General features: G+C 33.7%; 4 protein-coding genes and 1 pseudogene across 4 annotated transcripts; all 5 read left to right on the forward strand.

Moving 5' to 3' along the window:
- Positions 1–950: 950 nt before the first annotated feature.
- LOC121218450 (polygalacturonase-like) lies at positions 951–2,488 on the forward strand. Its single transcript, XM_041095639.1, has 6 exons — positions 951–988; positions 1,242–1,310; positions 1,403–1,548; positions 1,636–1,717; positions 1,847–1,955; positions 2,228–2,488. The coding sequence occupies exons 1-6, from the start codon at positions 951–953 to the stop codon at positions 2,486–2,488; spliced, it is 705 nt and encodes a 234-aa protein (XP_040951573.1).
- Positions 2,489–3,123: 635 nt separating this feature from the next.
- On the forward strand, positions 3,124–4,616 carry LOC121218657 (cyanidin 3-O-galactoside 2''-O-xylosyltransferase FGGT1). Its single transcript, XM_041096224.1, has one exon. It carries the CDS (start codon positions 3,202–3,204, stop codon positions 4,570–4,572), a length of 1,371 nt encoding a protein of 456 aa, XP_040952158.1. The 5' UTR covers positions 3,124–3,201; the 3' UTR covers positions 4,573–4,616.
- A 3,210-nt stretch (positions 4,617–7,826) lies between these two features.
- On the forward strand, positions 7,827–9,935 carry LOC121203314 (polygalacturonase). The gene is made up of 9 exons (XM_041096225.1): positions 7,827–7,987; positions 8,062–8,199; positions 8,284–8,457; positions 8,559–8,582; positions 8,667–8,874; positions 8,962–9,043; positions 9,173–9,281; positions 9,363–9,479; positions 9,554–9,935. The coding sequence occupies exons 1-9, from the start codon at positions 7,850–7,852 to the stop codon at positions 9,812–9,814; spliced, it is 1,251 nt and encodes a 416-aa protein (XP_040952159.1). The 5' UTR covers positions 7,827–7,849; the 3' UTR covers positions 9,815–9,935.
- A 476-nt stretch (positions 9,936–10,411) lies between these two features.
- Positions 10,412–11,942, forward strand: LOC107937274 (cyanidin 3-O-galactoside 2''-O-xylosyltransferase FGGT1-like; annotated as a pseudogene).
- Positions 11,943–15,153: 3,211 nt separating this feature from the next.
- On the forward strand, positions 15,154–17,257 carry LOC107937273 (probable polygalacturonase At1g80170). Its single transcript, XM_016870123.2, has 9 exons — positions 15,154–15,310; positions 15,385–15,521; positions 15,606–15,779; positions 15,881–15,904; positions 15,989–16,196; positions 16,284–16,365; positions 16,495–16,603; positions 16,685–16,801; positions 16,876–17,257. Exons 2-9 carry the CDS (start codon positions 15,495–15,497, stop codon positions 17,134–17,136), a joined length of 1,002 nt encoding a protein of 333 aa, XP_016725612.2. The 5' UTR covers positions 15,154–15,310; positions 15,385–15,494; the 3' UTR covers positions 17,137–17,257.
- Positions 17,258–17,301: the final 44 nt, after the last annotated feature.

Here is a 17,301-nt window from a genome sequence, read left to right on the forward strand (position 1 = left end):
ATAGAAAACAATGATATCAATAAAACAATAAGGACAAAAATAGCTCCAATATTAGCAACAATGACAATAATAGAATAACAACAATAACAAATAAAGAATAATAATGATTATAACTATTATGTAAAACAGTGATATAAATAGTAACATCAATAATGATAAAATATAAGAAATAATAGAATAATGGCAATAATAATAAGTAGCAATAATAGAATTAATAATAAAAATAAATTTGATTAATTAATAACAAAATGGTTGAATAATTAAAAAGGAACTATATTGAATTTTGGAACACAAATTTGGGGCGAATTCGAAATACAAAAAGGAGGACCACATTGGAACGCGCCAAGAAAGTAGAAGGATCCCATGCACAAATAGACCATCCGGACAAAATGCGCGGATCCTCCGTGGGCGCGGGTCGGGTCACATTTGGGCCAAATGAAACGGTGCCGTTTCAGCACTTAGACTACCCACCCAAAACGCTGTCGTTTTGTGAGTGTATATAAGGCCCAATTTTTGTTACAAAAATCATTTTAGCCTTCAAAATAATAAAAAAAAACTGAAACAATCCTTTAAACTCTCTCTCCCTCCTCCATTTTCTCATTTCGGCTAGGGCTTTAACACCCATCATCGCCGCCATCGTCGTGGCTTTTTGTGGCCGCCGTAGTTCCCACCGTAGACGGTGGTTAAGGGTATGCGAAAAGGGGCTTTCCGCCTCTGTTCAAGGCATCCAAGAGTTTATGAGGATAGACCCCTTTTTATTTCCCTTTTGAATCGGTATCAATCACGGAGCAGAGGCTCCGGCGACGCGATTCCAGGCTTCGGTGCCCGGCGACGCGCGGCCGTGGGTATTTAAACCCCGCTTGGGAGCCCTTCGAAGGCCAAGCACCTCGACGTCCTTTGGGAGCCAAGAGATAAACCCGTGGCCCTCTCCTTCGAACCCGATCGCCACGATGGAGAAGGTTCTCCGACGACGCGTCCGTGGTTTCAGGTGAGTTTTACTTATTTCCTTTCTTTTACTTTTTGTCTATTTTCGTATATAAAAAGAAAAATAGAAAATGAATGAACTCAGATCTTAGAACGAAAGTGAAAATCAACCTTTTTTGATTTCTTGCTACCCTTTTGTTTATGTTTGTTTCCGATTTCTCCCCCCGTGTTTACAAAAATCCCCCCTTTTATAATCGATTCCAAAAATGCCCTATTCCTCTGTTGTGGCTGCCTTTTTGTCGTTTGTGTGTTTGCAGGGTATGGCCGGTATGGGCATCATGGTGGCAGATGCTTGGGCGGTGGCAGCCGGTGTCAGACGCGTGGGGGTAAGGGTTGCTGAAAAATCTTAAGCAAATGGGCTTATTATTTGGGCTAGGGTTTGATGTAAATTGGGCTTGGGTAATTTAGTTTGGGCCAGGCATAATTGGGCTTGTACAGAAAGATCTTTATCCGTTCATGCCTCTAATCTCAACATCAAAGCTCCAGAAGATAGCCCCAACACTGATGGCATTCGTATCCAGCATTCCACCAATGTCACCATATCCTCCTCAACCATTAAGACTGGTATCTAAAAAATAAGTATTTATTTTCATAACATAATATATGCAGACAAGTATTGGGTTTGACATTTTTTCTTCTTTTCTTTTTAAGGCGATGATTGTATAGGAATTGGAGATGGGTCAAAATATATTAACATTAATAGGATACTTTGTGGTCCAGGTCATGGAATTAGGTATTTTTATTATTATTATTTTTATGAAAAAATTCACATTTTGTTTTTCACTCTTATAGAATTAGATATTTTGATTTAAAAATTTTGTTTTTTACTTCTCTAGTTTTTATTTTTCACTTTTATATGAAGTATTGGAAGTCTTGGTGAAAATGGAAGAAGTGAGACAGTTGAATATGTTAATGTGAGGAGAGCTAGCTTTTATACCACTGAGAATGGAGTTAGAATAAAGACATGGCAGGTAATTAAAATTTTCATTAAATGTATTTTATGATTAAATCTTTTATGTTATATTTAACCAATTATCATGCTATGTGTCCAGGGAGGACACGGATATGCAAGACATATAAGATTTGAACATATATCGTTTAGCAGAGTAATTCGACCTATTATTATTGATCAATACAGTTGTCCTCCTTATCAACATTGCAAGAATTATGTAAGTTTCATTTTAATTTCTTCACGAATTCAATCGAATCAATTTAACATGTATTTTGTTTGTTAATTTTACAGAGTACAGCTGTGGAGGTTAGCAATATCTTGTATAATGATTTAAAAGGGACAACAAGTGGTGAAATTGCGGTGGAACTTTTATGCAGTGAGTCAGTTCCATGCAAAAATATCCGCATGAAAGACATACAATTGGATTACGGAATAAATGGTAAAATATATGATGGGCACCCCAAATCTCATTGTTTGAGTGTTGTTCAGAGTTGGGATGAAGGAAATGTTTATCCAAATGTTCCTTGTTTAACGAAAAAATTAAGTTATTAATTTTTTTATTTTGGATGTAATAATTAGGTTATATTTTGGTTGGGACTAAGGAAATGATTATCCAAATGTCCCTTCATGTTGCAGATATAAAATAAGTAAATGCATCTTTTTTATATCAAAATTTTCTCTCTTACTGGTTATTATTTTAGAGATATAAATATTACAAGATAAAAAGAAAGTTCACAACTAAATAGGTTTTAATATTAATTTTCATTTCAATATTTTAATATTTTCTTACAAGTGAAAATGTTGTAAGAAACAAATTATGAACTATAACCGAGAGATATATCCATATGTTATGTAATTAATCAAACAGAGAAATGGATGGCATAGGTCAGTCCACAAATCATAATCTTGTTTCTACTAAAAGAAAACTTTAAATGAACTAAAGTTTTAGGATTGTAAACTTGTTTTCTTTAACAAATATTTTGGTACACTTACTTTAAAGATTCGGGTATAATTTGGTTTTTAGTTTTCTCTTCAAACAAAATCAAGTACTGGTTTTAGTAAGAAACCCAATCAGTTATGGTTTCCAGCCATGGTATTATATAAGCAATTTCATGGATTGCATTGAGGCATTCCAGCTTACTTTGCTTTCGAATTAGCAGGGTTGATCATTTCAAAGACATTTTAGTCATTCTGCTTCACCTAAAGCCAATTTGTGTGGTTAAAATTTAAGTTTGTGATAGTTTTATTTGCAACACTTAGAGATCATGGCAGATAGAAGCTTTCACATTGCAATGTACCCATGGTTTGCCCTTGGTCATATCACTCCATATGTTCATATGGCCAACAAACTAGCAGAGAGAGGCCATAAAATTTCCTTCTTTTTACCGGCCAAAACACAACACAAGGTTGAGGCTTTCAATCTCCATCCACATCTCATAACCTTTATTCCAATCATGGTTCCGCATGTTGACGGTTTACCTCTCGGCGCCGAAACAACAAATGATGTCCCTTTCCCTTTGCATCCTCTCATTATGACCGCTATGGACCTCACGGAACCTGATATTGAAGCTTACCTTCGTCAACTCAAACCCCATTTTGCTTTCTACGATTTCACTTGTTGGTTGCCCGCGTTGACTCGCAGGTTAGGTATCAAGTCCGTGGTTTATTGTATCATTAGCTCTGCCACCATTGGCTATCTTCTTTGTCCAGCAAGAAAGACTCTTGAGAAAGGTATGACAGGGTCCGATCTTTTAGAGCCTCCACAAGGTTTCCCTTCTTCAAGTATTAAGTTACGCGCACATGAAGCCCAAGCATTAGCCGCTGTAACAACTATGGATTATGGAAGCGGCCTTTCATTTGCAGAACGCCAATTGATGTCTTTAAGTGATTGCGATGTTATTGGTTTCAAGACATGCAGGGAAATCGAAGGGCCCTACGGTGAATATATTGGGAGCCAATTTGGAAAGCCAGTCATTTTCGCAGGTCCAGTAGTGCCAAATCCACCTAAAATAGCACTAGAAAAACAATGGGAAAAGTTATTAAGCAAGTTTCAACCTAAGACTGTGATTTTTTGTGCATTCGGAAGTGAGTGTGTTTTGAAAAAGGACCGATTTCAAGAATTGGTTTTAGGCCTTGAGTTAACAGGTTTGCCATTTCTAGTTGCCCTAAAACCACCGATGGGAGCCGAAACGATCGAGTCAGCCTTGCCAGAAGGATTCCAAGAAAGATTAAAAGGAAGAGGGATACTTTATGGAGGTTGGGTACCACAACAGCTAATCTTAAGGCATCGCTCTGTAGGGTATTTCGTCACTCATTGCGGCTCGGGCTCTTTAGCAGAGGCCATGGTGAGTGATTGCCAATTGGTGCTGCTACCCCATGTCGGAGATCAAATAATTAATGCAAGATTGATGGCTGGAGACCTAAAAATCGGAGTAGAGGTCGAGAAAGGAGATGGAGATGGAGTATTTACAAAATATGATGTTTGCAAAGCAGTAAGAACATTAATGGATCATGCTAATGAGCTGGGGAAGGAGGTAAGGACCAACCATGCTCAATGGAAGGAGTTTCTTCTAAAACCAGGACTTGAAAACTCTTACATGGATGATTTTGTTATGCAACTGCACGCCTTGGTGTGATGATTTCTATCGTAAATTTGTTCCTAAATTGCAATGTCATCTTCTTCTTTTTTTCTTTTCAAGGTATTATTAACATTATCTTGGTAATGGAATTCCACGTCAATAACTCAATACATTTAAAGGATTTTTCTGAATTTGAGATTTAACTCTATTTTGATTTTTTTATAAATTTTAATTGAGTTTATGTTACAAATAACACTAAATTTAATCTTTTGCACAATCACTTTACCAGTGAATTTAATTAATATTTTGTATTTATAAATAATAATAAAAGGAGAAAAATAAAAATAGTAAATAGTAAATATGTGCAATTACTTTTCTTATTGGGAGTAATAATAGGAAATAGTAAAATTTGTTTTTCATCTAACCTTGTAAATTTTTACTTTTTAGTTTATAATTTGATTTCTAAAACATTTTAATTAGTATCACTAACTGAATCCAAAATATAATAATAGATTATAAATTAATATTTATTATAACAAAAGTTAAAATTTGTGAAGTTATTTCAGTCTCCACTCAACTTAATATGTTGAACGGTTGGTAATGCTCTATAACTCGGATCCGGCTATCGGGTCGGTTACAGGGTGTTACAAAACTAACTAATAAATTGACTAAGGCAAGTGCACCTATCATGTAGTAGTATAGCTATGGTGAGTACATATATCGTTACCTCGAGGACCATAATTACTAGTAATTATCACATTTCTATCATTTAACCTAACAATTCAAAGGATTAATTAAAAATAAAGTAAACTAGCTAAAGCAACTAACGAGTGCTGTCGGAACCTTTTCGAAATGGACTTTTTGTTTTAAAACAAATGTAAATGAGAGTCGCCACCAATCACTTCAGGAGGTGTGATCGGGTTACCTCGAAGTTTGATCATTTTAATAAGAGATTTTATTTGCTAAAACAAATGAAAGTGATTGAACGATTGGTTTTTGAGCTACTTGGTATACAAGGTTTCAGGGAAGGCTAAACTTGATGTTTAATGTTCATTTTGAGTCCACACGGCTAACACATGGGCGTGTCTCCCCTGTTTCTTTGAAAATTTTTGATGTTTTCAGAAAAAATTTCCTGGAGTACCCGGTTTGTTACTAACACATATTTTGAGCCTCGAGGGCCCATAAAAGGGACAATATGATTAAATTAGATGATTATATAATGTTCACATTTGATCTGAAAAGTCTGGTAATGCTCTGTAACCCTATTCCGACGACGGGTAAGGGTTAGGGGGTGTTACACACTGACATTCTTTTTACACTTTCCCATGCCTTAACATCTAGTTCTTCAAATAATTGAGCCCTTACCTTGACAAAAAAATTTATTCTCTGTTGGGACTCACGTGTAATCTACAAAGCCATGTCACAAATCACATCATGCATCTTCACACTATCTCATTCATCCATTTCACTAACATTTTCCAATAAACAAGCACTAATAAGAGAGTGGATGATGTTGTCACCTTACATTTGAGCTTCATCGATTCAATCAAATGCATTCAATAACCCTTCACAAAACCAATACTCCACTAATCTCTTTTCGGGAATACAATAATCTTCAGGATATAGACAACAATATAGGAGGCAAACATTTCGTTGTGGCATTAGGCAAATTATCATAACTGAATTTTAAAAGCGGAAATACCTCATTTTCCATTTTTGGCAATGCACATCGCTTCAACATCTCAAATGCATATTTCTATTCCCCAAGTGTTGTCTTGCAAGCATAGTTTAGATGTTTTGAATGATAATTCGGCATATTTTGAGTTCTAAAATTGTTTAGATGTATTATGGAATGGTTGTCGATAGTTTAAACTCGTTTTTAGATGTTTCAGATATGTTCTGGGCAATCTGTCTCCTGTGTGGCGACATCCAACCTTCAGTGTCGAGTAATTTGTTCTCGGTGTCGCGACATCAGGAAATCAGTGTCACGATATCAGTGCAGTAGTGTCGTGACACCCATTTCCCAGTGTCGCGACATCTTTTCTCCAACGTCGCAACATTGACCCTGCTACTTTATTGTGACCCGAAAAAGCTCCAAACGACGCCCGTTTCTATCCAAGTTTAAAAAAAAAATCCTAGAAATGACTTGACTAAATTCAAAATGTCTATTTATGTTAAAGTAAAGTCTTGAATTTGATGATTGGATTAACTTAGTTCTAGCATCTAAATGTGACATCTCTTGCTCGGAACGTGCCGGTTCGTCCCGATTAAAGGGTGTTACAAAGAAAGGAGAAGAAGAGAAGAGAAAGTAAAATGATGAAATATAAAAGAAAAAGGAAAAGAAAGAAACTTAAAACGACAAAGAATTAAATTACTCGAAAATAAAAATATAAGGACTAGCTGGGCAATTTGATTTGAAGTTTTCATCTAAAATGATGATATAATGTGTCAAGTCTACTTATTACATTGTTAACAAAAATTAAATCGAAAGCATCAGTAACTATATTATAACTTTGTTGAAGTATAGTGACAAAAAAAAAAAAACAAGTAAGTTAAACCATACACAAGTGATAAAATTTCGTAGTTTAGTCGAATATTATTTCACTCACAAAAAATTTGCCAAATTGACTATAGCAAATAAAAACTTACAATAATTTGACTCAATCCCATTGTTTTCAATATCGGTATAGCCACTCGATATGTGGGGTTGGACCAGGTGACCCGCGAACCAGTTGAATTGGCCAGTCGTACAGGTTGAACTAGTTTGATTTATTTATATTTTTTTAATGATTTCTTCAAATAAAGTGGATAAATCAATTGGACCGCTCGGATTGGAACGGGTGGTCTAACCAAGTCAACCGCCATTCCAGCTTGGAAAACCTTGTTCAACCACAAAATTGTTAAAAACACTTGAAGTATGAAATTGAGATTTAGTGTTTTGAGACGAAATATTTTTTATTAGTTTTATCCGTAAAAAAATCTAAATCAATTTTAAAGGAACGTTGAATAAAATTAAAAAATTAATGGAAAAATTAAGTAGTGTGTATGACAAATATCAATTAAATAAACTATATTTTAAAAAATAAAATGGTGGTTATCAATTCTAAACTAATTTTCAAAATCAATAATTTTAAAATTGAGAATCAAATTAATTAGATTAGTTTGAAAACTAGATTATTTGGATTTGGATTTGGATTTGGATTTTAAAAAATATATTTAAAAAAATTAATGTTTAAATTTGAAAAACTTATCTTTGGTATAGTAAGCAAGCCTATGTTTTTCCCCTATATATACTGCTATGTACTGTTTTATTAGTCATAATTAAATATTCAGAATGATTAATATGGGTTTAAAAATGTTGTTTTCTATTTCTTTCTTTCAATGGGTTTTATTGGTTCAATCCGTGGAACCATTTGTTTACGACGTCAACTTTGCTGGAGCCGTTGGAGATGGAGAGAGTGATGATACAGAGGTTTATTTTCTTCTTAAATGTTATGGTTGGGAAGTGTATGATATTCTGATTGTTTATTTATATAACTATTTTAGGCCTTCAAGAATGCATGGAATGTTATCTGTTGTTCGCATATCCCTTTAGGGATATTTCGTGTTCCTTACGGACAAAAGTTTCTGGTGCAACCCTTGACTTTTAATGGTGAATGTCGACCAAAAAATATTACCATTCAGGTATTAATAATTTTTATTATTTTCATCTTTTCTTTAATTCTATTAACGATGTTATTTACAAAAGTTTCGGGTTGGGTTGTTCAGATTGATGGAATACTCATTGCCCCAAGTGATCCATCTTCATGGAAATGCAATGATGCAAACTGTAACAATTGGATAACCTTTCAACATTTTGATGGCCTCGTCATTCAAGGAAGCGGAAGCCTCCACGGCCAAGGACAAAAATGGTGGCAAATGGGTTGCATGCAAAATAAAGTGGTATACTATTATTTTGGAATTTTTTGCAGCTTCTTAATGCTTGCTTCAACACGATTTTACATATTTTCTGATTATATTTCTCAATTTTTCTATGTTGACAGCTTTGTTCATCTCAAAAAGCAGCGGTATGCATTGACTTACTAAATAACAGTAGATTTTTTCATTTAGTCTCCAATTTTGTTTATCTTTTTATTGTTTGTTTTGTTTAGGGTTTTGCCATTTTAGACTCTAAGAATGTACATATTAGTGGCTTAACTTCCGTTGACAGTCGAAAATGGCATATTTCAATTGAAAGATCTTCATCCGTTCATGCCTCTAATCTCAACATCAAAGCTCCAGAAGATAGCCCCAACACTGATGGCATTCGTATCCAACATTCCACCAATGTCACCATATCCTCCTCAACCATTAAGACTGGTATCTAAAAAATAAGTATTTATTTTCATAACATAATATATGCAGACAAGTATTGGGTTTGACATTTTTTCTTCTTTTCTTTTCAAGGCGATGATTGTATAGGAATTGGAGATGGGTCAAAATATATTAACATTAATAGGATACTTTGTGGTCCAGGTCATGGAATTAGGTATTTTTATTATTATTATTTTTATGAAAAAATTCACATTTTGTTTTTCACTCTTATAGAATTAGATATTTTGATTTAAAAATTTTGTTTTTTACTTCTCTAGTTTTTATTTTTCACTTTTATATGAAGTATTGGAAGTCTTGGTGAAAATGGAAGAAGTGAGACAGTTGAATATGTTAATGTGAGGAGAGCTAGCTTTTATACCACTGAGAATGGAGTTAGAATAAAGACATGGCAGGTAATTAAAATTTTCATTAAATGTATGTTATGATTAAATCTTTTATGTTATATTTAACCAATTATCATGCTATGTGTCCAGGGAGGACACGGATATGCAAGACATATAAGATTTGAACATATATCGTTTAGCAGAGTAATTCGACCTATTATTATTGATCAATACAGTTGTCCTCCTTATCAACATTGCAAGAATTATGTAAGTTTCATTTTAATTTCTTCACGAATTCAATCGAATCAATTTAACATGTATTTTGTTTGTTAATTTTACAGAGTACAGCTGTGGAGGTTAGCAATATCTTGTATAATGATTTAAAAGGGACAACAAGTGGTGAAATTGCGGTGGAACTTTTATGCAGTGAGTCAGTTCCATGCAAAAATATCCGCATGAAAGACATACAATTGGATTACGGAATAAATGGTAAAATATATGATGGGCACCCCAAATCTCATTGTTTGAGTGTTGTTCAGAGTTGGGATGAAGGAAATGTTTATCCAAATGTTGCTTGTTTAACGAAAAAATTAAGTTATTAACTTTTTTATTTTGGATGTAATAATTAGGTTATATTTTGGTTGGGACTAAGGAAATGATTATCCAAATGTCCCTTCATGTTGCAGATATAAAATAAGTAAATGCATCTTTTTTATATCAAAATTTTCTCTCTTACTGGTTATTATTTTAGAGATATAAATATTACAAGATAAAAAGAAAGTTCACAACTAAATAGGTTTTAATATTAATTTTCATTTCAATATTTTAATATTTTCTTACAAGTGAAAATGTTGTAAGAAACAAATTATGAACTATAACCGAGAGATATATCCATATGTTATGTAATTAATCAAACAGAGAAATGGATGGCATAGGTCAGTCCACAAATCATAATCTTGTTTCTACTAAAAGAAAACTTTAAATGAACCAAAGTTTTAGGATTGTAAACTTGTTTTCTTTAACAAATATTTTGGTACACTTACTTTAAAGATTCGGGTATAATTTGGTTTTTAGTTTTCTCTTCAAACAAAATCAAGTACTGGTTTTAGTAAGAAACCCAATCAGTTATGGTTTCCAGCCATGGTATTATATAAGCAAATTCATGGATTGCATTGAGGCATTCCAGCTTACTTTGCTTTCGAATTAGCAGGGTTGATCATTTCAAAGACATTTTAGTCATTCTGCTTCACCTAAAGCCAATTTGTGTGGTTAAAATTTAAGTTTGTGATAGTTTTATTTGCAACACTTAGAGATCATGGCAGATAGAAGCTTTCACATTGCAATGTACCCATGGTTTGCCCTTGGTCATATCACTCCATATGTTCATATGGCCAACAAACTAGCAGAGAGAGGCCATAAAATTTCCTTCTTTTAACCGGCCAAAACACAACACAAGGTTGAGGCTTTCAATCTCCATCCACATCTCATAACCTTTATTCCAATCATGGTTCCGCATGTTGACGGTTTACCTCTCGGCGCCGAAACAACAAATGATGTCCCTTTCCCTTTGCATCCTCTCATTATGACCGCTATGGACCTCACGGAACCTGATATTGAAGCTTACCTTCGTCAACTCAAACCCCATTTTGCTTTCTACGATTTCACTTGTTGGTTGCCCGCGTTGACTCGCAGGTTAGGTATCAAGTCCGTGGTTTATTGTATCATTAGCTCTGCCACCATTGGCTATCTTCTTTGTCCAGCAAGAAAGACTCTTGAGAAAGGTATGACAGGGTCCGATCTTTTAGAGCCTCCACAAGGTTTCCCTTCTTCAAGTATTAAGTTACGCGCACATGAAGCCCAAGCATTAGCCGCTGTAACAACTATGGATTATGGAAGCGGCCTTTCATTTGCAGAACGCCAATTGATGTCTTTAAGTGATTGCGATGTTATTGGTTTCAAGACATGCAGGGAAATCGAAGGGCCCTACGGTGAATATATTGGGAGCCAATTTGGAAAGCCAGTCATTTTCGCAGGTCCAGTAGTGCCAAATCCACCTAAAATAGCACTAGAAAAACAATGGGAAAAGTTATTAAGCAAGTTTCAACCTAAGACTGTGATTTTTTGTGCATTCGGAAGTGAGTGTGTTTTGAAAAAGGACCGATTTCAAGAATTGGTTTTAGGCCTTGAGTTAACAGGTTTGCCATTTCTAGTTGCCCTAAAACCACCGATGGGAGCCGAAACGATCGAGTCAGCCTTGCCAGAAGGATTCCAAGAAAGATTAAAAGGAAGAGGGATACTTTATGGAGGTTGGGTACCACAACAGCTAATCTTAAGGCATCGCTCTGTAGGGTATTTCGTCACTCATTGCGGCTCGGGCTCTTTAGCAGAGGCCATGGTGAGTGATTGCCAATTGGTGCTGCTACCCCATGTCGGAGATCAAATAATTAATGCAAGATTGATGGCTGGAGACCTAAAAATCGGAGTAGAGGTCGAGAAAGGAGATGGAGATGGAGTATTTACAAAATATGATGTTTGCAAAGCAGTAAGAACATTAATGGATCATGCTAATGAGCTGGGGAAGGAGGTAAGGACCAACCATGCTCAATGGAAGGAGTTTCTTCTAAAACCAGGACTTGAAAACTCTTACATGGATGATTTTGTTATGCAACTGCACGCCTTGGTGTGATGATTTCTATCGTAAATTTGTTCCTAAATTGCAATGTCATCTTCTTCTTTTTTTCTTTTCAAGGTATTATTAACATTATCTTGGTAATGGAATTCCACGTCAATAACTCAATACATTTAAAGGATTTTTCTGAATTTGAGATTTAACTCTATTTTGATTTTTTTATAAATTTTAATTGAGTTTATGTTACAAATAACACTAAATTTAATCTTTTGCACAATCACTTTACCAGTGAATTTAATTAATATTTTGTATTTATAAATAATAATAAAAGGAGAAAAATAAAAATAGTAAATAGTAAATATGTGCAATTACTTTTCTTATTGGGAGTAATAATAGGAAATAGTAAAATTTGTTTTTCATCTAACCTTGTAAATTTTTACTTTTTAGTTTATAATTTGATTTCTAAAACATTTTAATTAGTATCACTAACTGAATCCAAAATATAATAATAGATTATAAATTAATATTTATTATAACAAAAGTTAAAATTTGTGAAGTTATTTCAGTCTCCACTCAACTTAATATGTTGAACGGTTGGTAATGCTCTATAACTCGGATCCGGCTATCGGGTCGGTTACAGGGTGTTACAAAACTAACTAATAAATTGACTAAGGCAAGTGCACCTATCATGTAGTAGTATAGCTATGGTGAGTACATATATCGTTACCTCGAGGACCATAATTACTAGTAATTATCACATTTCTATCATTTAACCTAACAATTCAAAGGATTAATTAAAAATAAAGTAAACTAGCTAAAGCAACTAACGAGTGCTGTCGGAACCTTTTCGAAATGGACTTTTTGTTTTAAAACAAATGTAAATGAGAGTCGCCACCAATCACTTCAGGAGGTGTGATCGGGTTACCTCGAAGTTTGATCATTTTAATAAGAGATTTTATTTGCTAAAACAAATGAAAGTGATTGAACGATTGGTTTTTGAGCTACTTGGTATACAAGGTTTCAGGGAAGGCTAAACTTGATGTTTAATGTTCATTTTGAGTCCACACGGCTAACACATGGGCGTGTCTCCCCTGTTTCTTTGAAAATTTTTGATGTTTTCAGAAAAAATTTCCTGGAGTACCCGGTTTGTTACTAACACATATTTTGAGCCTCGAGGGCCCATAAAAGGGACAATATGATTAAATTAGATGATTATATAATGTTCACATTTGATCTGAAAAGTCTGGTAATGCTCTGTAACCCTATTCCGACGACGGGTAAGGGTTAGGGGGTGTTACACACTGACATTCTTTTTACACTTTCCCATGCCTTAACATCTAGTTCTTCAAATAATTGAGCCCTTACCTTGACAAAAAAATTTATTCTCTGTTGGGACTCACGTGTAATCTACAAAGCCATGTCACAAATCACATCATGCATCTTCACACTATCTCATTCATCCATTTCACTAACATTTTCCAATAAACAAGCACTAATAAGAGAGTGGATGATGTTGTCACCTTACATTTGAGCTTCATCGATTCAATCAAATGCATTCAATAACCCTTCACAAAACCAATACTCCACTAATCTCTTTTCGGGAATACAATAATCTTCAGGATATAGACAACAATATAGGAGGCAAACATTTCGTTGTGGCATTAGGCAAATTATCATAACTGAATTTTAAAAGCGGAAATACCTCATTTTCCATTTTTGGCAATGCACATCGCTTCAACATCTCAAATGCATATTTCTATTCCCCAAGTGTTGTCTTGCAAGCATAGTTTAGATGTTTTGAATGATAATTCGGCATATTTTGAGTTCTAAAATTGTTTAGATGTATTATGGAATGGTTGTCGATAGTTTAAACTCGTTTTTAGATGTTTCAGATATGTTCTGGGCAATCTGTCTCCTGTGTGGCGACATCCAACCTTCAGTGTCGAGTAATTTGTTCTCGGTGTCGCGACATCAGGAAATCAGTGTCACGATATCAGTGCAGTAGTGTCGTGACACCCATTTCCCAGTGTCGCGACATCTTTTCTCCAACGTCGCAACATTGACCCTGCTACTTTATTGTGACCCGAAAAAGCTCCAAACGACGCCCGTTTCTATCCAAGTTTAAAAAAAAATCCTAGAAATGACTTGACTAAATTCAAAATGTCTATTTATGTTAAAGTAAAGTCTTGAATTTGATGATTGGATTAACTTAGTTCTAGCATCTAAATGTGACATCTCTTGCTCGGAACGTGCCGGTTCGTCCCGATTAAAGGGTGTTACAAAGAAAGGAGAAGAAGAGAAGAGAAAGTAAAATGATGAAATATAAAAGAAAAAGGAAAAGAAAGAAACTTAAAACGACAAAGAATTAAATTACTCGAAAATAAAAATATAAGGACTAGCTGGGCAATTTGATTTGAAGTTTTCATCTAAAATGATGATATAATGTGTCAAGTCTACTTATTACATTGTTAACAAAAATTAAATCGAAAGCATCAGTAACTATATTATAACTTTGTTGAAGTATAGTGACAAAAAAAAAAACAAGTAAGTTAAACCATACACAAGTGATAAAATTTCGTAGTTTAGTCGAATATTATTTCACTCACAAAAAATTTGCCAAATTGACTATAGCAAATAAAAACTTACAATAATTTGACTCAATCCCATTGTTTTCAATATCGGTATAGCCACTCGATATGTGGGGTTGGACCAGGTGACCCGCGAACCAGTTGAATTGGCCAGTCGTACAGGTTGAACTAGTTTGATTTATTTATATTTTTTTAATGATTTCTTCAAATAAAGTGGATAAATCAATTGGACCGCTCGGATTGGAACGGGTGGTCTAACCAAGTCAACCGCCATTCCAGCTTGGAAAACCTTGTTCAACCACAAAATTGTTAAAAACACTTGAAGTATGAAATTGAGATTTAGTGTTTTGAGACGAAATATTTTTTATTAGTTTTATCCGTAAAAAAATCTAAATCAATTTTAAAGGAACGTTGAATAAAATTAAAAAATTAATGGAAAAATTAAGTAGTGTGTATGACAAATATCAATTAAATAAACTATATTTTAAAAAATAAAATGGTGGTTATCAATTCTAAACTAATTTTCAAAATCAATAATTTTAAAATTGAGAATCAAATTAATTAGATTAGTTTGAAAACTAGATTATTTGGATTTGGATTTGGATTTGGATTTTAAAAAATATATTTAAAAAAATTAATGTTTAAATTTGAAAAACTTATCTTTGGTATAGTAAGCAAGCCTATGTTTTTCCCCTATATATACTGCTATGTACTGTTTTATTAGTCATAATTAAATATTCAGAATGATTAATATGGGTTTAAAAATGTTGTTTTCTATTTCTTTCTTTCAATGGGTTTTATTGGTTCAATCCGTGGAACCATTTGTTTACGACGTCAACTTTGCTGGAGCCGTTGGAGATGGAGAGAGTGATGATACAGAGGTTTATTTTCTTCTTAAATGTTATGGTTGGGAAGTGTATGATATTCTGATTGTTTATTTATATAACTATTTTAGGCCTTCAAGAATGCATGGAATGTTATCTGTTGTTCGCATATCCCTTTAGGGATATTTCGTGTTCCTTACGGACAAAAGTTTCTGGTGCAACCCTTGACTTTTAATGGTGAATGTCGACCAAAAATATTACCATTCAGGTATTAATAATTTTTATTATTTTCATCTTTTCTTTAATTCTATTAACGATGTTATTTACAAAAGTTTCGGGTTGGGTTGTTCAGATTGATGGAATACTCATTGCCCCAAGTGATCCATCTTCATGGAAATGCAATGATGCAAACTGTAACAATTGGATAACCTTTCAACATTTTGATGGCCTCGTCATTCAAGGAAGCGGAAGCCTCCACGGCCAAGGACAAAAATGGTGGCAAATGGGTTGCATGCAAAATAAAGTGGTATACTATTATTTTGGAATTTTTTGCAGCTTCTTAATGCTTGCTTCAACACGATTTTACATATTTTCTGATTATATTTCTCAATTTTTCTATGTTGACAGCTTTGTTCATCTCAAAAAGCAGCGGTATGCATTGACTTACTAAATAACAGTAGATTTTTTCATTTAGTCTCCAATTTTGTTTATCTTTTTATTGTTTGTTTTGTTTAGGGTTTTGCCATTTTAGACTCTAAGAATGTACATATTAGTGGCTTAACTTCCGTTGACAGTCGAAAATGGCATATTTCAATTGAAAGATCTTCATCCGTTCATGCCTCTAATCTCAACATCAAAGCTCCAGAAGATAGCCCCAACACTGATGGCATTCGTATCCAACATTCCACCAATGTCACCATATCCTCCTCAACCATTAAGACTGGTATCTAAAAAATAAGTATTTATTTTCATAACATAATATATGCAGACAAGTATTGGGTTTGACATTTTTTCTTCTTTTCTTTTCAAGGCGATGATTGTATAGGAATTGGAGATGGGTCAAAATATATTAACATTAATAGGATACTTTGTGGTCCAGGTCATGGAATTAGGTATTTTTATTATTATTATTTTTATGAAAAAATTCACATTTTGTTTTTCACTCTTATAGAATTAGATATTTTGATTTAAAAATTTTGTTTTTTACTTCTCTAGTTTTTATTTTTCACTTTTATATGAAGTATTGGAAGTCTTGGTGAAAATGGAAGAAGTGAGACAGTTGAATATGTTAATGTGAGGAGAGCTAGCTTTTATACCACTGAGAATGGAGTTAGAATAAAGACATGGCAGGTAATTAAAATTTTCATTAAATGTATGTTATGATTAAATCTTTTATGTTATATTTAACCAATTATCATGCTATGTGTCCAGGGAGGACACGGATATGCAAGACATATAAGATTTGAACATATATCGTTTAGCAGAGTAATTCGACCTATTATTATTGATCAATACAGTTGTCCTCCTTATCAACATTGCAAGAATTATGTAAGTTTCATTTTAATTTCTTCACGAATTCAATCGAATCAATTTAACATGTATTTTGTTTGTTAATTTTACAGAGTACAGCTGTGGAGGTTAGCAATATCTTGTATAATGATTTAAAAGGGACAACAAGTGGTGAAATTGCGGTGGAACTTTTATGCAGTGAGTCAGTTCCATGCAAAAATATCCGCATGAAAGACATACAATTGGATTACGGAATAAATGGTAAAATATATGATGGGCACCCCAAATCTCATTGTTTGAGTGTTGTTCAGAGTTGGGATGAAGGAAATGTTTATCCAAATGTTGCTTGTTTAACGAAAAAATTAAGTTATTAACTTTTTTATTTTGGATGTAATAATTAGGTTATATTTTGGTTGGGACTAAGGAAATGATTATCCAAATGTCCCTTCATGTTGCAGATATAAAATAAGTAAATGCATCTTTTTTATATCAAAATTTTCTCTCTTACTGGTTATTATTTTAGAGATATAAATATTACA

This window comes from Gossypium hirsutum, chromosome D06 (genome assembly GCF_007990345.1).
Source record: "Gossypium hirsutum isolate 1008001.06 chromosome D06, Gossypium_hirsutum_v2.1, whole genome shotgun sequence".
Classification (NCBI taxonomy): domain Eukaryota; kingdom Viridiplantae; phylum Streptophyta; class Magnoliopsida; order Malvales; family Malvaceae; genus Gossypium; species Gossypium hirsutum.

Bases quoted from the DNA above. Each gene is read 5' to 3' on its own strand.
- LOC121218450 (XM_041095639.1), top strand. From the start codon at position 951: ATGGAGAAGGTTCTCCGACGACGCGTCCGTGGTTTCAG. The intron at 1,311-1,402 runs GTAAGGGTTGCT...AGTTTGGGCCAG, and splicing joins CCGGTGTCAGACGCGTGGGG to GCATAATTGGGCTTGTACAG. The intron at 1,718-1,846 runs GTATTTTTATTA...TTTTATATGAAG, and splicing joins GGTCCAGGTCATGGAATTAG to TATTGGAAGTCTTGGTGAAA.
- LOC121218657 (XM_041096224.1), top strand. From the start codon at position 3,202: ATGGCAGATAGAAGCTTTCACATTGCAATGTACCCATGGTTTGCCCTT.
- LOC121203314 (XM_041096225.1), top strand. From the start codon at position 7,850: ATGATTAATATGGGTTTAAAAATGTTGTTTTCTATTTCTTTCTTTCAA. The intron at 7,988-8,061 runs GTTTATTTTCTT...TAACTATTTTAG, and splicing joins GAGAGAGTGATGATACAGAG to GCCTTCAAGAATGCATGGAA. The intron at 9,044-9,172 runs GTATTTTTATTA...TTTTATATGAAG, and splicing joins GGTCCAGGTCATGGAATTAG to TATTGGAAGTCTTGGTGAAA.
- LOC107937273 (XM_016870123.2), top strand. From the start codon at position 15,495: ATGTCGACCAAAAATATTACCATTCAG. The intron at 16,197-16,283 runs GTATCTAAAAAA...TTTCTTTTCAAG, and splicing joins CTCCTCAACCATTAAGACTG to GCGATGATTGTATAGGAATT. The intron at 16,604-16,684 runs GTAATTAAAATT...CTATGTGTCCAG, and splicing joins TTAGAATAAAGACATGGCAG to GGAGGACACGGATATGCAAG.